We start from the raw sequence: 27,662 nt of genomic DNA, 5'->3' as shown, positions 1-27,662 counted from the left end.
CATATTCAAATGTTTTCGGCTGCTTGCGCCATTCGCTTAATGTCACTTGACTACTCTTACTATTTGAAGGGCCGGAACAAGCTGTCTCAGGGGCAGGGTTCGGCCCTTGGGCCACCAATTGAATAGCCCTGAGGTACACCGTGGTTTGGAATAGTGAAGGTTTTAAAACCGCCAAAATTGTATACTATACCGTCCCTTCTATACACAGTTGAAGTCAGAATTATTAGCCTGTTTATTTTTTCCCCAATTTCTGTTTAGTGGAGAGAAGTATTTTTCAACTCATTTCTAAACATAATAGTTTTAATAACTCATCTCTAATAATTGATTTATTTTTTTTTTTTGCCATGATGACAGTAAATAATATTTGACTAGATATTTTTCAAGACACTTCTATACAGCTTAAAGTGACATTTAAAGGCTTAATTAGGTTAATTAGGTTAACTAGGCAGGTAAGGGTGATTAGGCAAGTTATTGTATAACGATGGTTTGTTCTGTAGACTGTTAAAAATAAGATTTTGCTTAAAGGGGCTAATAATTTTGACCCTAAAATGTTTTTTGAAAAACTAAAAACTACTTTTATTTTAGCTGAAATAAAACAAATAAGAATTTTTCCAGAACTTGCTCTGTTCAACATAATTTAGGAAATATTTAAAAAAGAAAAAAAATTTAAAGGGGGGTTAATAATTCTGACTTCAGCAGTATGTACGGTTTTAGTTCTACATTTTTTATAAAGAAATCTGTGATTGATTTGAATTATTCAGCCTGACATGTTTATTGTTCCAAAATATTTTTAACGGTTCTCAAAATAAAATACAAAAGTTCTTGTTTTTTACCAGACATTTAAAAAGAACTTATTTTAGAGCAGTAATCACGATACGGTCAAAGCATGATATTTTTATCAAAGGTTATCATACATCAGATTCTTATACCGGCCCATTCCTAGTCATAATTCAATTCTGAGTCCTGATACCTCCCATATTGTCCCAATATCTTCAGAGTGTCACTTGTACAACATTGTAAAAGAGTACTATTTACACTGCATCGAGTTAAAAAAAAAAAACTCTACTTGGAGGTGATTATTCCTTGAAACTAATGTGAAGAGTAAAAATATTACACTTTAAAAAAGAGAATTTAACTCTGGATGTTTTAACTCTAGTGTATTCAGTAAACTTGCGTGAGGTAATTCTCCAAGAATGCGAAAAACAAAATCACAACTTCAATTCTACGTATTTATTCATAATTTTTTATTACTGCATAACCACTTCACAGCCTGACTGATTTACTTTAAAAATAAGTGGCAAGAAGGCCCTGAAAACACTTAAATCTTAAACGATTTAAAGACATTAAACCTCATTAATGATATTAAAAGTACATGCTGAGTGACTGATATTTGTTGGTTTGCATAAATAATTTAGAATATTTGTTGGAGTCACAGATCTCATTTTCATTTTAAAACTATATTCAATCATTCATTTTCTTTTGCCTTAGTCTCTATTTCAGAGGTCGCCACAGTGGAATGAACCACCAACTATTCCAGGATATGTTTTACACAGCGGATATCCTTCCAGTACTGGGAAACACCCATACACACTCATTCACACATGCACTTATACACTACGGACAGGTCGCCTATTCTATTTTCAAGATCTGAAGTGAATCTGCTGGATAAGTTGGTGGTTCATTCTGCTGTATAAAAGGACTAAGCCGTAGGAAAATGAATGAATGAATGTGCTTTACTCAAGTAGATGACTCTAAGTAGTTTAGGGAAATTATTAACTACTAAATTAAACATATTTTTTCATCACTGCATAAACCAACATATCTTGAAATGCAAAAACACTGAATATTTGTTTTTTGAGGTCACAGCCGAGTTAAAGGTCACTCGCTCAAACATTCCTCCTTACATTCTGAGTCCTCTATTAAAGCGAGACAAGCTGCCGAGTCATTAATATGCAAATGAGGACATTAAGCAGTTAATCCAATGAAGTGGAATAAGGAACATTCCTGAGAGTCCGGCTCCATGCGATCAACTGCCAAGGGCGTCCTGAGTCCCCCTTTTGCACCATGCAGGACGTTTGCTGCACTGATTTCACTCCAGTGTTTATGTATTTTGTCTGCTTGCCTGAAGTGTTGTTTTGCCTCTAACTAGCAATAGACATTGTGCATCTAGTTAAGTTGTAAACAGAGCATTCTTTAGACCTGACTCATGGCTTGTTTCTCATATACATGCAAACTTCTCTGTCCCACACACAAGAAACAAATGTCTAGATCACATTTTGTTTTTCATTTGGTCGAAATCTCCCGGACTGGTGGATGTACTTGACCTGATTGTTTCTGTCTTTTCTCATTATGTTACAAAGAGCATAAATATTTATTTTAAAGAGGTCAGATTTTGTTTTTATCATACCCAAAGGGGTTGCTTTTCTGAATTTGTAAGTGCTTTAGGTTAGTTTCTTCTGCACTCAATGGAAATTTAACAGACTACTGACCAAGTCAAGCTCAATCACTGCTGGGGCTTTTAGATGATCTGTTTACTGGAGGTTCAGGAATAGTTCATCAGTCTGCAGTGTTTGCTTGAGGCGTCTGCACTGATGTGCAATAATATATACTGCTCTCAAAGAGACTGCTTGAGTCTTTAAACTGTCATTGAACAGTGATGTATGAGATTCCAATACTATTCAATTCAAGGTGTAAAGGGCATTTCTCAATAATTATTGTTTTAAAGCAGCTTTACAAAAGGTTCATTTTGGTAAAGGTAAATTATTTAAAGGGGTGGCGCGGTGGCGCAGTGGATAGTGCTGTTGCCTCACAACAAGAAGGTTGCTGGTTTTAGCCTCAGCTGGGTGAGTTGGCATTTCTGTATGGAGTTTGCATGTTCTCCTTATGTTCGCGTGGTTTTCCTGCCTCCACAAGTCCAAAGACATGTGCTCTAGGTGAACTGGATAGGCCAAATTGTCCATAGTGTATGTGTATGTGTGTGAATGGGTGTATATGGGTGTTTCCCAGTCATGGATTGCTGCAGGAAGGGTATCCACCAAGTAAAGCGCAGTGCTAGATAAGTTGGCGGTTCATTCCGCTGTGGCGACCCTTTATTAATAAAGGGACTAAGCCAAAATAATGAATGAATGAATGAATGAATGAATGAATGAATGAATGAAATTATTAATATTCAAAGGTCAATAAAGATTTCTAACCCACAACAAATTAAATGCAGATTTAGTGATGCACCGATATTTATCAGCAGATATTGGATTATTTTAAAGCTATCTGCATATCAGATATAATTAGGGTTGTCTTGACACCATAAATTTAGGTCACGATACAATACCAGCTGAAGTATCATGATGCTGTATTAATATATTTATAACTCAAATCTATGAAATAAAGCAAATTGTCAGAAACATAATACTTGTAATTAAATTATGATTATTTCACTATTTCAATATTTTGGTCAACAGTTTGTGTTTGGACCATGAAAAAAAATAGCAGCTTTTGACGCACATCACTTCACCTCAAATGTTATTTGTATTTTCGTTTATTTTGTAGATAACTGACAAACAAAAACCACATTCAAATTAAGATTATTTATTCATCCATTCATTCATTTTCTTGTTGGCTTAGTCCCTTTATTAATCCAGGGTCACCACAGCGGAATGAACCGCCAATTTATCCAGCAAGTTTTTATGCAGCGGATGCCCTTCCAGCCGCAACCCATCTCTGGGAAACAAATTAAGATTATACCAAACAAAATTTGTTACAAGAAGAGATTTTTTTTAACAAAATATGAAGTGAAAAATTATTGTTTTCTGAGTGTTTCTTGTCGCTATTTTCGTTTTTTTCTCATCTATTGTATTTTTTAAGTCTTATCAGGTAAGAATCCAACGTAATTCTAAATTTCACTTTAGTGAGTTGTTCTTTTTAAGAGATTGATGCGATCGTTATAGCTAAATCATATTCACAGGAACAGAAATTAGCTTATTTAGATGTGTGTTTGAAGCAACAGAAAACAAGGCACAAATTCTACACAGTTTTGCAGACTTAATGCAGACTATTAAAATAAAACAAAGGGGTCTATTGATTATTTGCCGGCACAAATATGTAAGCATTTTACAGGGTTCCTGCGGGTCCTTAAAAAGTCTTAAAATGTCTTAAATTAAAATCCGGGAAATTAAGGTCTTAAATTGTATTAAATTTACCGGTCACACTTTACAATAAGGTTCATTAGTTAATGTTAATTAATGCCTTTACTAACATGAACAAACAATGAATAATACATTTAGTACTGTATTTGTTCATGTTAGTTAACGTTAGTTAATGAAAATACAGTAGTTCATTGTTAGTTCATGTTAACTCATGGTGCATTAACTAATGGTAACAAGCATGGACTTGGATGTTAATAATAAATTAGTAAATGTTCAATTCTGATTAATAAATGCTGTACATGTGTTGTTCATGATTAGTTCATGTTAGTAAATGCTTTAACTAATGAACCTTATTGTAAAGTGTAACCAATTTACTGTAAAGTGGCTGTTAGGTATTACATTTTCAGCTAGTGTGCTTAATGATGATAGGGAAGCACAGTGATCCACTGTAAAACATCTAATAGTTGATAATTTTAGCATGTGTGAAACAGGAGAGAAATGACAGTCACCGTGATTTATTAGCTTATTACGGTAGGTTGGCTACAGATGTTTACGTCGGTCTGCACCTGCGTGCTGTCATTACGCGGTTGTCGAGGTGAGGTTCAAAATGCAAAGATGGGAAAGTGTATTTAACCACGTTGCAATGAGGCAATATGTAAATTAAAATTCTGCAAAAAGACCTTTTGTCAGGGACCATGGGGCTCAAAGTCATCGAGTCGCACATGAAATAAGGAAAGCAGCAGCGGTACGTTGCAGCAGCTATATTATAAGATATTTTATGCATATACTATGCATTTACTTATCCACTCACTATCCTTCGGCTTAGTCCCTGATTTATCAGGTGTTTCCACAGTGGAATGAACCACCAAATACTACAAACAACCACACACTCTCCCATTCACACACTTTAGCCAATTTAGTTTATCCAATTCACCTATAGCGCATGTCTTTGGGATGTTTGGGAATCCGGAGCACCTGGAGGAAACCCACATGTACACCGGGAGAACATGCAAACTCCACACAAAAATGCAAACTGACCCAGCCGGGACTCTAGCCAGTGACCTTCTTTGCTTGAGGCGACAATGCTGAGAATGAAAATGGAAATGAAATTTAGATATTGCCTTCAAATTCCAGTTCAACAGAAGCATTAAATAAGTAAGCTTAATGTATCTGGCCTGGACAAAATTGAAGGGGACCAAAGATTTTGTCCACATCTGTACATATAAGTGACAATAATGGTTGTCAAACCCCTCAAATGCAAACAATACTGTGGCTACTTTCACAAACATAAAAAATATATATATATTTTAAACATTTAATATAATTGCACATCCATTTCCACTATATTGGCAAATGTGCATTTAGAAAGCATGCTCTCTTTTTTCCAGTGCTGTTATAAGATGTTGATTTATGCAGATCCAGCAGTGTTTTTCTCAGCACAAAGCAGCAGATCCCGGGGCGTTTCAGCTGTGAGAATCTGCTGACATCTGACAGAGACTCTCAGCGCCTCGTCCTATTCTATAACTCACACATCTACCCAATGCATTGCACAGAAGAAAATAACTCCTATAATATCAAGCCAACAGGAATACGAGTTTCAGATATTTCACGCCAGTTGAATAAATCATTGTGGAGCATTTAAAAACATCCACCTTACTCAGAAACCCAACTTATTGTTCCTTTCTAGATCTTTTCTCCTTAATATATTCAGTCGTGGCCAATTAAAAACCTAATTATTTTTAATGAGCCGCTATACCGAGATGTATATTTTACCTACTGCCAAAACAGCAACAGGTGGTATCTGAAGAAAAGTTTAGTATTCTGCATCAGTGCTTCAGAAAAGCTTCTTTCTATTCATAGAGGCTGTATGTGAAACAGGGCTGTTGCATTTAAATATGTATGAAGAATCTCTTCTGCGTTTGGCTTTTACCTCAGATTTGAGTTCTGTTCATAACCGAAAGACAAATAGAGGCCACTTTATTTAATGCACGTTGACCTCAATACGCTGTTGAACACTTAAGTCAGACTTAAAAATGTATGAATGTCATTGCGTTATATAAAAGAATACCAAATACAGAGGTTGCTTATTGGAAAGAAACAGAGAAAATGTCATATTGGTAGATAAAGTTCAAGACAAAATTTTCTTTTTAAATATGGCAGATAAGGACATTTTTTCACAGTGAATTAAATTACAATTTTCTTCTGGAGAAAATCCTATTTTGTTTAGCTTTGCTAGAATAAAAAATATTCATTCATCATTCATTCATTTTCTACCGCTTTTCTGGGGCCAGCTCACGGGGGCAGCAGTCTTAGGAGAGAACCCCAGACTTCCCTCTTCCATGACACTTCCTCCAGCTTCTCTGGGGGATTCCGAGGCATTCCTAGACCAGCCGAAGACATAGTCTCTCCAGCGTGTCCTGGGTCTTCCACGAGGCCTCCTCCCGGTGGGACATGCCTGGAACACCTCCCTCGGTAGGCGTCTCGGAGGCATCCGAAACAGATGCCTGAGCCACCTCAGCTGACTTCTCTCGATGTGGAGAAGCAGCGGCTCTACTCCTAACTCTGTCCGGGTGACAAGAGTTTCTCACCGTATCTATGAGGGTGCGCCCTGCCACCCTTCGAAGGTTCATTTCAGCCACTTGTATCCGAGATCTTGTCCTTTCGGGCATGAACCTAAAGCTTATGACCATAGGTGAGAGTAGGAACGTAGATAGACCGGTAAATGGAGAGCTTTGCCTTTCGCCTCAGCTCCTTCTTCACCACAACAGACTAGTACATCGACCGCATTACTGCTGCCCCTGCACCAATCCGCCTGTCAATCTCACGTTACATCCTTCCATTAGAAAAAAAAAAAACGAGATATTTAAACCTGTGTGTGTGTGTGTGTGTGTGTGTGTGTGTGTGTGTGTGTGTGTGTGTGTGTGTGTGTGTGTGTGTGTGTGTGTGTGTGTGTGTGTGTGTGTGTGTGTGTGTGTGTGTGTGTGTGTGTGTGTGTGTGTGTGTGTGTGTGTGTATGTATATATATTTATTTATAAACAATTGTTATTTTTATTTATTTATTTATTTGTCTTGATGGGCTACACAAGAAACCACTGTTGTTTGTAGATAGATTGTACAACCCCAAATCAAAAATAGTTGGAACAATATGAAAAATGCAAATAAAAATAGTAAAAAAAAAAAAAGATAATACAAAACCTTATTCTGCACACTCTACAAAGTCTTGGAGGAAGATGATACAGGTGCTTGCCTGGTCTGTCTGCAGTCCCGACCTGTCTCCAATAGAGAATGTGTGGCACATTTTGAAGCACAAAATGCGACAACAAAGACCCTGTACTGTTGCCCTCCTTAAGACTTGTTTGCAGTAAAAATGGGACAAAATTATACCTGAAACTCTTCATCACTTGGTGTCTTCAGTCCCTAAAGCCTAGCCTTTTAGGTGTTGTGAAAGGGAATGGCAACATTACAAAGTGATAAATGGTTTACTGTTCAAACTTTTTTTGAAATGTGTTGCAAGAACCAAAATTGAAATACACGTTATTAAAAAAAAAAAAAAAACTATAAAAATAATGAGGAACACATTAATTCATGTTTGTTGTATTGTCTGCAATTCAATACAAGTCAAAGAACATTTAGGAATCATTTGTTTCTTTTTTTATTTGCGTTTTTCATACTTTTTCTTTTTCTGATTTCTCTGATCTCACTGTAATTAGGATTTTGAGTCTCCAGAAGTGTCAAAAAAACTTTTTGGTCCATTGTATGTCACATATAAACATCATTTAGTAGATGTTAAATAATAAAGTAGTAGATCTACTGTTCAAAATGTCATCAACTGTCCAGAATTGCCTGTATATCAGTGTTTTTGTCTACGGTATAGAAGATATAACATTTTAAGGAGATTTTAAATTATAAAACAATAAACATACTGTTCAAAATTGGGTCAACTCTCACTGCAGTTATGGCTTTATGTGCCCAAAAGTGTCTGAATACTGTACTTTTTTGAAGTCATTAAACTGCATTAAACACTATTTACTAAAGTAGATGCCAATTTCAATGTACTAATCATTTTATCACACCAAAAATGTCAGATTGTTTTAGGACACAATGTGTTACATTTAGTAATACATTTTAATAGATTTTTAAATAATAAAAGAGTAGAAATCTTGTACAAATTAAATAAAATCTCACTGTAATTATCATTTTATGTGCTCGAAAGTGTCCTGGGGCCACGTCACATGTAAACATAATCTGGTGGATGGTAAAAGTCTAATCAGATTTCTCTTTAATTAAGTGCCCAGAAGTGTTATTATACTTTTTGGGGGCACAATATGATAAATATAAAATTTTTTAGAATATTTTAAATTATAAATCAGCAAATATACTGTTCAAAATGAGGTCAAATCTCCTTGCAATTATGATGTGCCCAATGCACGTTACTTGTAACCTGTATAATTTATGTTGTGCTTGCCCAAAAACATTTTAAATGATTAAAACATTTTAAACTGCTGATATTGTTGGTGTCTAGCTGTATCATTTATATATTTCAGCTTTAGTGGTAGTTATTTTACTGTAATTATCAGAAATTTTATTTTATTTTTACTCAATTTCTTTCAGGCACAGTAGAATGAACAGCCAGGTTTTGTTTAGTTTTGTTTTCTTTAGTTTTGCTTAGTCTTTTTTAGTTTTGTTTAATCTCATTTCATTTTGTCTTGTTTTTTTTTTTTTGCTTTTTTTTAGTTTTGTTTATTTTTATTTATTTTATTTATTTTATTTTATTTATTTTTTGTTTGTTTGTTTTGTTTTGTCCCGCCTGGGTCAGCTGGCATTTCTTTGTGGAGTTTGCATGTTCTCCCCCTGTTGAGGTGGGTTTCCTCAGGGTGCTCCGGTTTCCCCCAAAGATATGCACAATAGGTAAATTAAAGAAACTAAGTTGACTGTAGTGTGTGTGTAAGAATGAGTGTATATGGATGTTTCCCAGTACTGGGTTGCAACTGGAAGGGCATCCGCTGCATAAAACATATGCTGAATAAGTTGCCGGTCAATTCATGTGTAGTGACCCATGGTGAATAAAGGAACTAATTAATGTTTTGTTTTGTTTTATTTTGTTTTGTTTTTTAGTTTTGCTTTGTTTTGTTTTGTTGTTTTTATTTTGTTTTAGTTTTTTTGCTTAGGTTTTTGTTTGTTTTGTTTTGTTGTTTTTTATTTTAGTTTTGCTTTGTTTTTTTTTTGCTTAGGTTTTTTGTTTGTTTTGTTTTGTTATTTTTTGTTTTTTTAGTTTTGTGTTGTTTTGTTTTTTGTTTTAGTTTTGCTTTGTTTTGTTATTTTTTGTTTTGTTTGTTTTAGTTTTGCTTTGGGTTTTTTTTTTTTTTTGCTTAGTTTTTGTTTAGTTTTTTGTTTGTTTTGATTTGTGTTTTTGTTGTTGTTTTTATTTTTCGTTTTGTTTTTATTTGTTTTAACTCAATTTCTTTCAGCCACAGCAGAATGAACCACCTTATTTTATTTCATTTTATTTTATTTTATTTTATTTTATTTTATGAATCGCTTATTTTCTTGTTATGCTTTGTGTTAACTATAATAACCCTGTCTTCAGCTGAACTGACAGCTTCCTTGAAGTTTCCTGTGCCAGATAAAAGCCCTTCTTTTGTCCTCGTCTCACTGTCATGACTCACAAGAAAAATTGGAAACCTAAACTTCTGCTGAATCGGCGCCAGAGCTTCATCGCTGGAGCGTGTTCTCCACTTCACTTCACTTAGAAATGAGTGTAGGCCGGGGTCAAAGCGAACCCGATCTCGCCACACAACGCAGTTATTTAATTAAAAGGATTTTTCGGGGTCAAAAAAAATGTGTCGTCAGTCAGCGGTTCAGACGGGAAATGGGTGTGAAATGTGTGAGAGGGATTGTTTTGAGGGCACCTACAGCATTGCTTCATGAAAAGGATAAAAAACAGAAGATCTGAGAAGCTGCCAGAACGTTCTGGAGGTCCAGGAAGGCATTAGTGACACTGAGAGCGCAGTGTGGGAGTCTGGAGCTCGCTAAACCCAGGATTGGATGGTAATAGAGGGCTTTGTTATGAGTCTGAGGGTTCAGAGATGGAGTCAGAGGTGCACGGCTGAGGGACAGGGCTGTTAGAGGAGGTGTAGAGGTGAGCTGGCGGTCGGCTGGTAATGTTGTGAGTCATATAATGAAGGTTTAGTGTGAATCGGATGTGATCGAGCCTGTTCCCATGATCTAGAGGAGACGTGTTGTGAAAAACAAGATCCTTAAACATCAGCATGAATAAAAATAGATATGCTGTTTAGAAAGAAAGAAGCAATTAGGAGATGTTTGAAATCTATTCACTGCATAATGTTGCTCTTTCTGACTTTTTTGTTGTCCACTTTATTTCATAGAGTTTGTGTGCATACTTAAAACAGATCGCGCACTATTTGGTACAATTCTTGCTATTTTCAAACCATTAGCTATGAGTTTTGCTTCAATAAACTCCTAATTTGCTGATTATTAATAATTATTAAGACAATAGTTTGGTTATTAAGGAGGATGAGGGATGTAGAATAAGATCATGCAGTATATGTACTTTAAAAGTGCTAATAAACAGACAATATCATAATAATGCAGTCAATAATTACACAATAGTCAGGATTTGTACTTAAATCAGGTTGTTACCATTAAAAATGTTTGAATGGCTTTTTTTATTGTGCGCTTGGAGAAAGATTTTGGTGCTGAAAGGTTGATATTTTAGGACCCTGGAAATGTAATGGAGTAATTATTATTTAGGTTTTAAGGGGAAGGGGCCGCTTCTGTGCAACCAAAATGTGAGAATGTGTTTTAGAACAGGTTTCCCAAACTCTCCTCTACCATTGCTTTACCAAGTAGTTGGCCCTGCCCTAAACACACAGCATTGGTTGATTGTGTATAGTGTAAATATACACATAAGAATAACAAGTATTGCATTACGCTCTTAAAATTAAAGGTTCCATAAAGATTTTTTTTAACATCCATGGAAAGTTTGAATCCACAAAGGTAAAAGTAAGTTAACTGAGGTGATATTTGACCTAATTAGTAATTAATTAATAAAAAAAAAAAAAAATATATATATATATATATATATATATATATATATATATATATATATATAAATATATATATATATATATATATATATATATATATATATATATATATATATATATATATATATATATATATATATATATATATATATATATATATATATATAATAATTCCTTACATTTATATAGCGCTTTTCTGGGCACTCAAAGCGCTTTACACAGTGGGGGGAATCTCCTCATCTACCACCAGTGTGCAGCATCCACCTGGATGACGCGACGGCAGCCATTTTGCGCCAGACCGCACACCACACACCAGCTGATTGGTGGAGAGGAGACAGTGATGCAGCCAATTGAATATGGGGATGGTTAGGAGGCCATGATAGACAAAGGCCAGTGGGCAGATTTGGCCAGGATGCCGGATTAAACCCCTTCTCTTTTCGAAGGACATCCTGGGATTTTTAACGACCACAGAGAGTCAGGACCTCGGTTTAACGTCTCATCCGAAAGACGGCGCTCACTGAGCAGTATAGCGTCCCCATCACTATACTGGGGCATTAGGACCCACACAGACCGCAGGTTGGGCGCCCCCTGCTGGCCTCACTAACAATATATATATATATATATATATATATATATATATATATATATATATATATATATATATATATATATATATATATATATATATATATATATATATTATATATATATATATATATATATATATATATATATATATATATATATATATATATATATATATATATACACACAAATACACAAATACACAAAGGGTAAAGAGGCTGTAGGAGTTCTGATATTGCAGAATATCACACGGCTATCAGCCAATCAGATCTGAGAAACAGACAGAACTGTTATATGTATTTATATATATATATATACTGTACACATATATACAAACACACACACATACTTATACTGTAGTTAAGGTGATATTTTGATCTTTGTGATCAAGATTGTTCTCATGATCTAGAGAAGAGAGGTCACGAAAAACAGAGGCAGAAGATTCTTTCATGTCTACATGTTCATGAATTCAAATAGGCTATTTAGGAAGAACACAGCCATTCTGCTTTTATGACTGTTGTTTTACGGAGATGTAGAAAATACATCCATTATTGACCGTTTTTGGTTCTGATCACTGAGCAGAAGGAATATCGCGGCCTCTTTATTTTATACACTGTAAGTTGAACGCAAAACATATTTGGACATACTTAAAAATGTATGAATGTGTTTTTATAGCTGAAATGTAAAACAATTTACTCTGAAGAAGATTTTAGTGCTAAGTGGCGGATTTTTCATGACTGGGGAAGTTTAATGGAGTAGTTTGGTTTAGTTTTTAAAGGGGTAAAACTGTCATTTCTATGTTTTCAAGCAGGTTTCCCAAACCTTCATCAACAAGTAGTTAGCCCCGCCTCATGCACACACCATTGGTTGATCTAATAAAGAGGGGTTATGCAAAAACTGCATCCAAAAGCTTAGAGTGTGACTGGACTTCTGATTTCAGACAGACTTCTGAAGTAGAATTTATATTCGGACGTGCCTTGATGTCTTCCGGACATGAAATGCTACCTCTCAACACAACGATTTAGAGCTTTAGCACACACCCATAGTTATATTTCTCTCTTAACAAGTCTTTATTGCCATTGATGGTTTTATAAAGAGCCTTTTACATCCATTTAATATTTTTAAACCAAAAAAAGGCTTTTATAGTGAAAATGTTGCTTTATATTATTACATTGCCAGATTCCAGGAAAAATACAGTAACTTACAAACATTAGTAACCCAGTGGTTACTATGTCAACACGTCATAAAGGAAAACATGTCAAAAAACATGTAAAAAATGCAAATAGATTTGATGTCAGTTGACTACCTTTGATGTCAAAACGACATAAAATTTACATCTAACATTTATTCATTCATTTATTCATTTTCTTTTCAGCTTATTCCGTTTATTTATCTGGGGTCACTACATAGGAATGAACCACCAAATTATCCAGCATATGTTTTACGCAGCGGATGCCCTTCCAGCTGCACCCCATTACTGGGAAACATCCATACACTCTCATTCACACACATACACTACGGACAATTTAGCTTGCCCAGTTCACCTATAGTGCATGTCTTTGAACTTTTAGCATCAAAAACCGTCAAAAATCAATCACAGGACTGTCTTGTAATCGATTTTTTACATGTTTTTTTTTACACCAATGTCAATTCGATGTCATTTTGACTCAAAACTCCAATGTAAATTTGTAATAGAATCTTTCAGCTGAATAAAACTTTTCTTATATTATAATACTTTTTTAGTTATTATTTTGGTGGTCAAAAGTGCATCATGTCAAATGGACCTCAAATAGATTAGCATTTTTGATATGTTTTTTGAAATCATCCTTGATGTCAATTTGATCAAGGTGCCGGCTAGAAAATAACATCGGATCAATCCAATTTTAAATTGTCCACCAATTTCATTCATTCATTTTCTTGTCGGCTTAGTCTCTTTATTAATCCGGGGTCACCACAGCGGAATGAACCGCCAACTTTTCCAGCAAGTTTTTTTACGCAGCGGATACCCTTCCAGCCGCAACCCATCTGGGAAACATTCACACACACACTCATACACTACCGACAATTTAGCTTACCCAATTCACCTGTACTGCATGTCTTTGGACTGTGGGGGAAACCGGAGCATCCTGAGGAAACCTACGCGAAGGAAGGGAGAACATGCAAACTCCTCACAGAAACGCTAACTGAGCCGAGGTTCGAACCAGCGACCTTCTTGCTGTGAGGTGACAGCACACCCTACTGCGCCACTGCCTCGCCCCTTGTCCACCAACTTTCCATCTGAATTGAAAAATTTGATGAACATGAAGTCAGGACAAATAAATTCCTGTGACAATAAAAACAAAAATGTATACAATATTAATCAATTACCTAATAAAAAAAAACATTGTTCATTACTAGTGCTGGGCAAAAAATAAATCACATCCAAAATAAAAGTCTGTTTTGACATAATCTAAGTGTGTGTAGTGTTTATATTTGTTATGTATACATAAATACACAAAGGCATGCATATTTTAAAATAATATTTAGATATAAAATATATCCATATATGATACAAATTATAAGTTGGTGGTTCATTCTGCGTTGGCGACCTCAGATTAATAAAGGGACTAAGCCAAAGGAAAATTATTAAATAAATATTATGTCAAAACAAAGCTTTATTTTAGATACGATTAATCTCAATCAATCTTTTTCCAACACTATTCATTATGCATCAAATAACTATCATCAATAAGTTGAACATTTTCATTCAGCTTTAGAAATGTGTACTCCACACATTCTCATCAATATTAAAAAGGCTATAAATGACAGATCAGACATCGATTGCCTGATCATACGATAAGCAGTCTTGCATGAAGCGCAGCATCAGCAGCACAAACAGCCTTCACGTTGTCTCGACTGCAGCTCAGAGAGAGTTACTGATGTCGCATGACAAAAGCACTGTTAATGCATGGAGATGTAAGCTGCAGATTATGGCATGGCAGCTTTGTTAATGTGCTGTCATTGTCTGTCAGCCAGATTAATGATAAAGGCTATTGTCTTTCCTGGGTGCGGCACTTCTTTACAGCTCCCCGACAAGTTGCCGTTTGCCGAGGAGATAGAAATCACAATTTAATATTCCTCCAAAGTGGCCCCGGCAGAGACTCGGCTCTTTGTTCTTGGTAATGATCCAGCGTGGAGATGAATAGAAGGGCTGAGCGAACACTAATGGGAGTGTTAACAGGTCGCCGCTCCTCCTCTGTTGCTACAGAAAAAACAGAAGTGCTATTCTGATGGTGATAATTGCTTTATCCATTGGCTGCCCAGAATAGACCATTGATGGACAATGGAGGTCAATAGAATATAGTGTTTATTTATACGTGTTGATTTTTTTAAACTTTGTGAAATCCACTGAATCTATATGTTTGTTTGTTTATTATTATTATTTTAAAATGTATTATTATTATACTTGATTTATTTTTTTAAAATGTAATTTATTATATTTATTGGTTTTATTTATTTCATTTCTTATTGTTTGTTTGTTTGCTTTTATCATATTATTTGTATTTTATTTATTCATTATTATATGAATTAATAATATTATTATATAGCGCTATATAAATGTAAGGAATTATTGTTAAATATTAATACTATGAAGCAACATATATATATATAAAACAGGGCCCGAAATTTTATCTGTGCGGACCTCAAAATATATTTGGGAGCATTTCTGCGAGTGCTTAAAATTGTTGTGTGCGACCAGTTTTTACTGCAAAATGTTCACCACATGCGCGGATTCAGGAGACATTCACGCAGAATGCATCTCTAAGTTCTTTGTCTGCACTCGAAACGCAGCGCTCAGGAATGATTTAAAACAGTTGTCATGTGATCTTACAGCAGTAAACAAAGCCAAGTCCGTAATGCCTGCCCTGTCTTCGCGCTCTTCTTATTGGCCCACCACTGCTCTAGCACTGAACGCGAATGATTGGTTAATATCAGCTGTCAATCACTCAGTTATTGCCTTCTGGCTTGGGATGACAGGGAGAGCTACTAGCGCGAAAAATGGTAAAGCGCTGAAGATGAGAATGAAGGTAACACTGACAGATTTTGTTTTAGAAACCATGGCATCTAAAGTTATAATAATGACACATCTTAGTAGTGATCATGTGTTGAATGTTAATCCCCCATCTACACTTTTCCAAGAGTGGATAAAAGACTTCCGTTGGCTTTAAGTCTACTATGAAAAGTCTGTGCGATGGAATTTTCAGGTAACTGTTTGCCACATCTAGCACGAGAGCTTCAGATTAATCCTTCATATAATCGGCAGATGCTGTCCGCCGTGAAAGTGGCAGCCATATGTCAAATTTAATACACGTACACCATCGCAAACGGGCTTACACTGAGTAAACTAATATCGATACTCCTAAAAAGACCGGTATGGCTATTACCATGACGTATGCATATAATAAGGTACAGTACATGTCAAAAGCATCAGTGCAATATCAGACAGCACTTGTGAGAACAGCCCAGTTATACCATTAATAGATTCATTCAAGCAGTGCGTGTAGGGCCGGTGAGCGCTCCGTGTATCTTTTGATCACTCAGTTATGTTATAAAATGTATTTTCTTGTGATAACGGGATTTCATTGAGACATATTTTCCTCATGCTTGCATATATATATATATATTTTGCTTGTTAGTTTGATTAGTGTTGACTTCAAATGCAATAAATATGTTTGTTTAAAACTTGTAGTAATGTTGCTCATAATTAGTGGGTGCAACTAAATTTTGGCTGATGCGCCTAGATTTTTTAAGTTAGGAGCACCGGTGCTACCAAGTTAAAAGGTTAATTTCGAGCCCTGTATATATATATATATATATATATATATATATATATATATACACACACACACACACACAACCATACATACTCATTCACACACATACACTACGGACAATTTAGCCTATCCAATTCACCTGTAACGCATGTCTTTGGACTGTGGGGGAAACCGGAGCACCCGGAGGAAACCAGCCACAACCCATCTCTGGGAAATGTTTGTTTGTTTGTTTATTATTATTATTTTAAAATGTATTATTACTATACTTGATTTATTTATTTAAAATGTAATTTATTATATTTATTGGTTTTATTTATTTCATTTCTTATTGTTTGTTTGTTTGCTTTTATCATATTATTTGTATTTTATTTATTCATTATTATATGAATTAATAATATTATTATATAGCGCTATATAAATGTAAGGAATTATTGTTAAATATAAATATTATGAAGCAAGACAAAATATTTTCACCACTCATAATTATACGAATTATTGGTGATTTAGCACCAATATTAACTGATCATAATAAAGCAGCAAACCATTATATTATAATGATTTCTGAAGGATGGTGTTATACTGAGGACTGGAGTCATATTGATTGAAATTCAGCTTTGAATCATAGGAATAAATCACATTCAATAAGAAAACATTTATTTAAAATATTTTCACAATTTAATACAGTTTTACTGTATTTTTTGATCACATACAGCATTTTGATCATTTTCTTTTTCAAATATTTACCCAAATGATGTTTAACAGAGCAAGGACATTTTCACAGTGTGTCTGATAATATTTTTTTCTTCTAGAGAAAGTCTTATGTGTTTTATTTTGGCTAGAATGAAAGCTGCTTTTAATATTTTAACCACCTTTTTAAGGTAAATAATATAAGCCCCCATGCATAAGCAATATGTTTTAATCATCTAAAGAATAAACCATTATACAGTGATTTGGCTAAATACCCTAACTTGTCTAGTTAACCAAATTAACTTAGTTTGAACGGAAATTGTGGAGGAAATAAAAAGAAGCAGCAAATATTTCAGGAGGGCTAATAGTTCTGACTTTAACTGTAAATGCAGCCTTGAACAGAATGAGCAGAACTAGCTTCCTCTTGCTTTTTACTACAAAGACGTCAATTTTCATGTGCAAGTAACATGGTACAATGTAAACAATCGGTCTCCAGAAGAAACAGAGACATAAACAAACTAATAACCATTCCTAATTTAACACTATTGTGTCAGTGGACTAAATGTGCTCTATGGGATGTTGTTCTGAGGACTCTTATCTTTCCAAATAATTAAATGTGTACTCCATATTTAATAAGAGTTTTCTGAACAACTTACACAAATTTAGCAAATACATTCTTCATGAGCTTCCCATGGAAAAACAACTAGCTACAATGGTTGCTTGAGGATTGTAGCTTTAGACTGATGTATAGTTTGTCAAGATTACTCAAGTTCTTTTTGATGTAATCTATTCATAAATGATGTGCAAAAACACAGCGCCCCAGTGCATCCACGTTCTGATGCTGGCTAAGAGGCTAACACATTAACAAATCATACTGCTTTCAAACTTTTGGAAGGTAATGTGTGTATGTGTGTGTGTGTGTGTGTGTATACATATATATTGCGAAACCATTTGTTTTTCCGACAGTCCTATAAATATTGACAAAACATCATTTCACATCAGCAGCTTTCTTCACTTACTAAGAGCATTTGTCCTTGTGAAACTATTTTTTGTAACATCTAAAGAGTCTTATATTTCTAGACATTTTTACAACTAACAAAATCACCAGGGTCTTTAAAACGAACCCGAGGAGCTTAGAGCATCAATCTCTACTATTGGTTGACCTTGACAGTACCAGACTTGCAACCCATGACTATAAAAAATCCGTACTAGTTGATGAAGACTGTCACGGGGCGTCCCAGCAGAGGAATATTTCACCATTACAAGTGTGTGCAGGCAATGACTGAGCTCCTCTACAGAAACCCCTGAGAGTTTTGAAGAAGTGTAAACGCTCATCTTCATCATTGCTTTTACCGTCAAGGATTTGACCTTTAAATGAAAGTCAGTCAAGGCCATGAAGATGAAACGCAGCTTTCGTTCACTGAGTTATGAGCTGGAACTCAAACGAAACAAAAATGCTGCCCCATGTGAGTTTGATTTGAACATTAAATCATTTTGCCATGAATATTCTGGAAATACTTAAAGGGTTAGTTCACCCAAAAATGAAAATTCTGTCATTGATTACTCTGCCTTCACTTGTCACTTCAATCTGTTTGAGTTTCTTTCTTCTGTTAAATATAATTTGAAGAATGTGGAAAAAAAGTAGCCAGCATGTCATAGCACAGGTAGTGGTGGGCAGAGTGAGGCTTCATGAAACACTGAATGAGTCGAATCGATTGCATCGAAGTTTCGAAACCCGTCTCTACAGTGGTCATTTTTATGTATTGCACTGGAACAGCTTCAGAAAAGAAACCATTACACATATTGAAGAATCATACCCCACGTTGTAGAGTTGAGGTTTCAAGTGATTATGAATTGCTTTAGTCACATGACCTGGTGTTTCGAAACCCCTTTAGTCATGTGACCTGTGGTTTTCAAAACACTTTAGTCGTGTTACCTGTATGTTTCGAATCACCTTAGTGACGTGACCTTGGTGTTTCACATCATGCTTTGAGACAGTGCACTTGCACTTCGGAATCTCGACACTGTGTCAAAACCTCAGTTTCACGTCAGCCATCCCTAAGTACAGGGTAACCTTGGGTCCTTAAAAAGTGTTTAGATGTCTTAAATAAAGTTTTCTTTATAAAAGACCTTAAAGTTGAATTGAATTCAGCTTTCATATACCTTAAATATTGTTTGGTATTAAAAATGTCTTAAAATGTCTCAAGTTGAATGCTGTAGACACCCTGTTGTATATTCTAGTATGAACTGCTATTATCAATGATTACCAGTTTACATTTTTCTGAATATAATAATTATACATTGAATAATGAACATTGATACTATTAAAAATAAATAGATAAATTATATATATATATATATATATATATATATATATATATATATATATATATATATATATATATATATATATATATATATATATATAATTTATACATTATATTTTTCAGAGTTTCAAATAATTGTATGTTAGTAATTGTGTTTTTGTAATTTGCATTGGTAAATTTATTTATTAATTTATTTATTTTATAATACTTCAACTTTGTTTTATTTGTCAAAGCATTTATTTATTTATTTATTTTTGGTTAGTTTTAGTGGTCTTAAATTAAACATAAACTGGTATTAAAAAGTCTTTAAATGTAACTTGTTTAACTCTGTAGACACCCAACTATTTTTTCCAACTATTATTATCAGTGCTTACCAGTTTTCAACTGAATATAACATATAATATTAGAAAACTTAACTTAATCCTTTTAAATTATTTTGTATATTAACTTGTGTAAATGGGGTGACACTGTCACCTCAAAGCAAGAAGATCACTGATTTGAGTCCCGGCTGGATCAGTTGGCATTTCTGTGTGGAGTTTTCATGTTCTCCCTGTTTGCTTGGGTGTCCCCCTGGATGCTCCAGTTTCCCCCACAGTTTAAAGACATGCGCTATAGGTAAATTGAATAAACAGAATTGGCCATAGTGTATGTGTGTGAAAGAGTGTGTATGGGTGTTTCCCAGTACTGGGTTGCAGCTGAAAGGGCATCAGCTGTGTAAAACATTTGCTAGAACAGTTTTCGGTTCATTCCGGTGTGCCAACTCCTGATGAATGAAGTAAGCCAAAGGAAAATTAATGAATTAATGAACTTGTGTAAATTGAAAATATCTACAAGGTTTTAAAGTTGAAGATGCAGATTATAAAAAATTCAAATATTTTTTAACCTTGCATATAGACTTGCAGAAGAAGACCTCCAGAATCGAAAATAGCCACTTTTAAACAGCATTATAAAGGAACTTTAAAGTAATGGAAGTAAAATGGGGCTGGAGTTGATCAAAATTCTGTGAATGTAAACTATTTTATTTTATTAAATATTTAAAAAAACTGCTTTTATAATTAAATTACCCCAAAAATTGTGTGTGAAGTATCCCTTTCAATTATTTTGTATATAATTTTTTTTTTAAGTGTAAAACATCTACAAGGATTTAAAGTTCAAAATGCAAATAAATGGAGTTTTTGTGTACTAAAACGAAGATCTGAAATGTAAGCCGTCAACCAATCACAACAGACTATGCTATGATCTGACTAATCAAAGCACAGCAGACTCTCATAGAGGCGGAGTTTAGAGAGACCAGATTCTTAAACCAGCCATGTCAGACACTGAGAGAAAAGAGCTGATGCTGCAGTGTAGATTATAAGAAAACGAATATTCTTTGACCTTGGATGGATGTAGACTTGCAGTAGGAGACCTCCAGAACCAAAAATAGCCACCTTTTGAACAGCATAATTGGGGCACTTTAAGGTCACGGAACTAAAATGGGGCTGGAGTTGATGTTAAGTCTGATGAAAGACTCCAAATCCTCATTTATTCTTATCTTGTGCTGTTCTGTGCTGTCAGAAGAGGGCTTTGTGACTTTACGGGCTGGTTTTTGGAGGGTCAGACAATCAGGGTGTCTCTGCTTTGGCCGTCTCAGCATTGAGGATCACCCGTAAGCCTGGCCCGCTGCCCTCGGCTCAGTGCGGATGAATGGGAAATGTGGAATAAAGGCTTTTCTTTCTTGCGCAGCTGACAGAGAACATCAGCCTCACACTCCTGCCTCTGGAATATATGCTGATGTAAGCATGTTTCCTGCCAGGACTACCACTGTTCATCTCATGCACTCTAAACACAGCAAATTTAAAAATACAAATGTACTAAAAGGAAATTTTATTTATTTTGAGGCAGATGGAATCAGGTGATCAGGTTTTTTCCACTGGCAGTCTGGTTTATTTTATTTTATTTTATTTTATTTTATTTTATTTTATTTTATTTTATTTTATTTTATTTTATTTTATGAATCACTTATTTTTTGTATGCTTTGTGTTAACTGTAATCACCCTGTCTTCAGCTAAACTTTTTTGATTTATTTAATTTATTTTTTCCATCGGTGCTTTGTCTGTTAATTTTATTTTATATATATTTATTTATTTATTTTTTTAATTAATTGTTTAACTTTTTATTTTATTTTAATTTAATTTATTTTATTTTGTTTTTATAATATTTAATTTCATTTAACTTTTTATTTTATTTTATCTTATTTTATTTTAAATAAAAAACAATTCAATACAAATAAAAAGTTAAATAATAAAATCAAATGTATAAAATCAATATATATACATATATTTACACGTAATGACATTGAGGTCTAGCATTTTTGTACAGGTTCTGATTTAATGTATATTTATTTGCTAATTTCCTAATTTAATATTTGATAATGTTTGTAATAAAAAACAGTTTTCTTCATTTTAGTCTTCGGAAAGCCTAAAAAAAATATTCTTTTCCACTTTAAATGTTTCCACGAAACAAAACTGCTGTGCAAAACGATACTGATTATGATGTAGTAGAGAGAATGATGTAGTATTTTATTTATTTATTGTTCTTTAAATTAAAAAGAAAACATATGTTTTCTTATGTAATCATTTTAAGTATGTTGTATAATTTTCTTTATTAAAATGTTATTGTTTGTTTAAATGTACTCATTTTAATTTTCTTAATATTTTATCTTTCAGTGTTGCAAATAAATATATGCTATTTGTATGTATTGTTATTTGCTTTAGTAAATATTTCAATTTAGCTTTTTTTTCCAGTTTTAGTACTTCAATTTCAACTTCAGTTGTATTACTTCAACTTTATTTGATTTATTACATTCCACAGCGAAATGAACCGCCAACTTATCCAGTATATGTTTTACACAGCGGTTGCCCTTCCAGCTGTACTGGGAAACATCAAAATATGTACAATTTGTCAAAAAATATGAAAATAAAGTGACTCTGATGTGCATGTGAAAATGCACCAGAATCAAAATCATTAATTTTTAGTAAGCGTTAGTGAGCATTTCTTCTGCAGCTGTAATATTAATGTTATGTTTTTTTCCTCCGTCAGGCTGTACTTCAGTGATCCTCATCCGTCCAGGGCTGTGGAGCTGCTGCGGGTCGGGAAACTCCAGCATTTCCTGGGTCGACTGGAAGAGGCTCGTGGGAGCTTCACTCAGGTCTGTTATCATCTGCTCTTTGGCCCTTTAACCTACAGAAGAGACTTCAGGAGCGTAATGAGGCCCTCAGTGCCTGCAGTTCAGCTCACCACTGTCTGACGCCTGTCTAATCACTGAATCCACCAGTCTGTCAGTTTATTTTATTTTATTTTATTTTATTTTATTTTATTTTATTTAAACTTTTTATTTCTGATTGTGTTTAATTTTATAATTATTTTTTTATATTATTTCATTATTTAACTTTTTATTTCTAATGTAATTTTATTTTAGTTATTTTTATTTTATTTACTTTAATTATTTAACTTTTTATTTGTACTTTAATTTAATTTTATGATTATTATTTTTATTTTATTTTATATTATTTAATTTCATTATTTAACTTTTTATTTTTCTTTGATTAAATTTGTTTAATTTAAATTTAATTATATTTTTTTTAATTCAGGATTTAACTTTTTTATTTATTTTATTTAATTTATTTTTTTATTTTTTTTATTTTAAAAAATGTGGGCCAAAAAAAACAGTCTTCATTGGTGTTATAACAACTATGATCAATAAAAAATTTGCAAAAAATGCTCCAATATAAAATTGCAAAAAATGCTTTATGCTTAATTCATGACCATAAATAATAATGCCTTATGTATGAAAACCCTGCATAAATATAGTAAAAGGCCCCAATACTTTGATTATAATATAATGTAAGGCTTATCGCACTGTCGCTTCACAGCCAGAAGGTCGCTAGTTCGAGCCCCGGCTGGGCCAGTTGGTGTTTCTGTGTGAAGTTTGCATGTTCTTCACATGTTCGCGTGGGTTTCCTCAGTTTCCCCCACAGTCCAAAGACATGCGCTATAGGTGAATTGAGTAAGCTAAATTGGCCGTAGTGTATGTGCGTGAATGCGAAAGTGTATGGGTGTTTCCCAGTACTGGGTTGCAGCTGGAAGGGCCAGACCACACACCAGCTGATTGGTGGAGAGGAGAATATAATATAATATAATATAATATAATATAATATAATATACAGTAATATAATATACAGTAATATAATATAATATAATATAATAGTGTTATATAAAAGAATAGAATAGAAATAAATTGTATCTTTAATTTGACCTTTTATTCATTATGAAAGACTATTAATATATGCCACATCACTTCCATTAAAACGAACCCCGTCACACACTTTGCTGTAATCCCACAGTAACATCACGACTGTCTGGACTCTCCCAGCTCACGTTTCAAACCTGTAAATGAGTTTTTATATCTCTGTAACAACAATTTAACTCAAATCAAGGTCTCTCTTGTGCTCCGCAGGCCTACAGTATCATGTCAGTGACCCATGGGGCGGCACATGCCCTGACTAATCAAGTGCAGAGGAGACTGAGCGAGTGCCAGGCTGAGCTCAACACGCTCTAGAAAAAAAAAAAAAACACATGGAAGTTGTCAGTTCCTCTAAATGTATTAGATATGTGTTTGAGAACATTTTGTGATTTTTGTTATTATATTATAGAAAGGTCTGAGCATTTATTCCCAATTTCAAATAAAAACACTGTCATTTATAGCTGAACATGTCTAGAAAACATTTCTTCCAAATTTCAAATGAAAACAGTTATTTAGAGCGGAACACGGTCAAAGACTATAGAATACACGTAGACATAGACATGTCACTCGTATAGTTTTAAATGGGAAAAGGTGTAACAGCAAAGTCCCTTTAAGGCAAGTAATTTCTCACCACGACTGTCTTTGAAACTGTTTGCCGAGCTTACGATTACATTACAGATTTAAAATCACCATAAACCTAAACAACAACTGTCTCATAGGTTTCATTTCTAAACATCTGAATTAAACAAAATCGGCCTATTTTTATGGCAAGCTAATGCGCATGTACACTTGAAAGAAACAAGATCATGACACCAACCTCATTTATGGCTGTGTTACAACTGACGTGATCGTCTGATCACCCTGCTCTTCTGAAGTAATACACAACTTGGTCTTGATGGTGAGTCTCCTCCAAATATGACGGCAACTCTTTGTTTACAATTTTGGTGCTGTCAAGTGATGTGCATTTGACAGGACAGACTGTACCTCGAGTTCCTTTCATACAGATTACAAAACCAGAAAACTTTTGTTTTCAAGAGTTCTTGGTAAATGTAAAAGCACAGATTTCAAGCTTTATGTGGATCCACTTCTTATATCTGTGAAGCAGACATTTGCTGAGATTCAAGTGCATTTGTTGACCAAAAAGCACATGTCTAATCCGAATTTCTCCCCTGGAGAGTCGTCACTCTATAGTCATCAGTCTCGTTCCTGGAGGTCCAGTGCCCTGCAGGGTTTAGCTCCATTTTGCCTCAACACAACTGCCTGGGTGTTTCAAGTATACCTAGTAAGACCTTGATTAGCTTGTGTGTTTGAGCTAAAATCTGCAGGACACCGGATCTCTAGAAACAAGTTTTATGATCCCTGCTCTACAGTGATCAATAAATGGCTCTTGAACTTGTTGGTGGGGCTTCATTCGTTATATTGCTTGTTACACTTTTTCCCATTCAAAACTATATGAGACGTGTCTCGTGCATTCTAGTCTTTGGTAATGGTCATTATGGCGAACGAAGCCCCTTCTACTAGTACAGGAGCCAATCATTGATCGCTATAGACTGAAGTTTCTCCATGGGAAAAGCTCAGATCAGACGTGTGCTTTTATGACAGTTTGGTGGGCAACAAACACACTGGAATCTCAGCGAATACTTGCTTCACAGACATAGGAAAATGTCCACATAAAGCTTGAAATCTGCACTTTTACATGAACCCACTACACTTGAAAACAAAAGCTTTTGGTTTTGTAATCTGTATGAAACGAACATGAGGTACAGTCTGTCCTGTCAAACGCATCACATGACAGCAGCAGCTACTCAAATGCCCACAAACTTGTAAACAAAGAGTCGCTGGCATTTCTGAAGGAGATTCGCCATCAAGACCAAGTTGTGGATTACGTCAGAAGAGCAGAGCAATCTGACAATCATTATCCAGAGGATGATATTGTGTAGAGCGGCCATAAATGAGGTTGTTGTCGTGATCTTGTTCCCTTCCGCAAAAGCTTGGGCAACCTGGAAAAATGCTAATTTTGTTTACAAATGAAAATTAAGCGACAGTCGTTGTTTATTATTATTGGTGATTCTAAATATGTAATGTATTCGTAACCTTGGCTTACAGACAGAATGCCAGAGTGATTCAGACAGAATGCCTGAGTATACAGCCCGAGAGGCCTTTCAAAGATGGCTGCTGAATTAAATGACTTGCCTTAAAGGTGCCTTGACACTAGCTGCGTCTCAAATGGCACATTATGCACTATGCACTTATGCACTATGTACTTATGCACTTACACACTCAACAGCATAGTATATGTATGTAGTGTTGTCCCAAATGGCACACTAATTTTTTTTTTTTACTAAGCGGAAATTCAAACCGTTTCCCTGATGACGTTTGACGGTTGCTAAATCAGTGAAATAAATGACTAAACTATTTAATAATAGCTGTCATGAGTATGAACTCATTTACCATCGGGAGGCACTATAATCACTTTCGTGGGAGAATTTTGCTTTCTCAATCCAAAATAAATAAAGTTATACAACATGTGCGCCTGATAGCTCTGCCCCTTCCGCTACGTGAGCAAACCTGCGGTTGTTAAGTGCTTGAAGTGTCCATCATTACACACTTCATTTTACCGGCTGAATGAGTGCATCATCCGGGTAATTAAAGTGCACTCATTACTTTTACAGTTTTCAGTGTGAATGCACTGTTTACACTATTTATATTACAAAGTGGAGTTAAATAGTGCATACATATGCGATTTGGGACACAGGTCCTGTCTAGAAACAAACTTGAAGACCACTTGATAATTGTCATTTCCTCTAAATGTAATAGATATGGGTTTGAGAACATTTTGTTATATTTGTTATTATATTATTCTAGAAATGTCTGATAACATTAAAGACTATAGAATACACAATATACATGTAATGGTCAATATGGCGAATGAAGCCCCACCTACTAGTACAGGAGCCAATCATCGATCACTATAGACTGATGTCTCTCCAGGGGAGGGGCTTGAACCAGACGTGAGTTTCTGTATTTGAATGTTTAGAAATAAAACTAAAGAGACAGCTGTTGTTTAATTTTATTGGTGATTCCTAATATAAAATTCAATTGTAGGTTGGCAAGGAATTTTGGAAATATTGATGTTCCCCCATTCAGACAGAATGTCCGAACATACTGCCCGAGAGGCGTTTTAAAGATGGCTGCAGAGTTAAATGACTTGCCTTAAAGGGACTTGGCAATGGTCAGTATGTTGAATGAAGCCCCCCCCTTCTAGTGCAGGAGCCAATCATCGATTGCTATAGAGTGACAATTCTCAGTGGGAGAAGCTTGGACCAAACGTAAGGTTCGGCAGATTTTGTGTGATTCGAATGTTTAAAAATGCGACTAAAGAGACAGCTGTTGTTTAATTTTAATGGTGATTCCTAATATGAAATTTAATCATAAGCTTGGCAACAAATTTTGGAGAACATGATGTTTCCCCATTCAGACAGAATGCCTAAGCATACTGCCCAAGAGGCGTTTCAAAGATGCCAGCCGAGTAAAAATGACTTCCTTAAAAGGGACTTTGATAACATTTCTTCCAAAAAAAACAGTCATTTAAAGTTGAACAGGGTCTAGTCTGATCTGTCACACACATGTACACACACACACACAGACTGTCAATCAACACACTGCTGGATTTCCTCTCAGAATTAGTATTGCTGGATGCTTGTGTTTTCACCACCTGCTTTTGTGCCGCTGTGTTCAGACCCGGTGGTTTAAAA

The 27,662-nt window shown here is 34.7% G+C and overlaps 1 protein-coding gene across 3 annotated transcripts in view; it reads left to right on the top strand.

Moving 5' to 3' along the window:
- smyd3 (SET and MYND domain containing 3) overlaps positions 1 to 24,373 on the top strand; it is a 332,576-nt gene extending 308,203 nt beyond the window's left edge. For 2 of the 3 annotated variants that reach the window (XM_073927420.1, XM_073927421.1), the window contains exons 12-13: positions 22,704 to 22,812; positions 24,121 to 24,369. In XM_073927420.1, coding sequence (XP_073783521.1) covers positions 22,704 to 22,812; positions 24,121 to 24,222 — 211 coding nt within the window. In that variant the 3' untranslated portion in view covers positions 24,223 to 24,369. Of the gene's footprint in view, positions 1 to 22,703; positions 22,813 to 24,120 lie in introns of all 3 variants that reach the window. The other variant, NM_001423732.1, reaches the window with a different exon arrangement.
- Positions 24,374 to 27,662: the final 3,289 nt, after the last annotated feature.

Source organism: Danio rerio, chromosome 17 (genome assembly GCF_049306965.1).
Source record: "Danio rerio strain Tuebingen ecotype United States chromosome 17, GRCz12tu, whole genome shotgun sequence".
Classification (NCBI taxonomy): Eukaryota; Metazoa; Chordata; class Actinopteri; order Cypriniformes; family Danionidae; genus Danio; species Danio rerio.
Note: the sequence above shows the minus strand (reverse complement) of the source record. Positions and strands in the feature narration are given on the sequence as shown.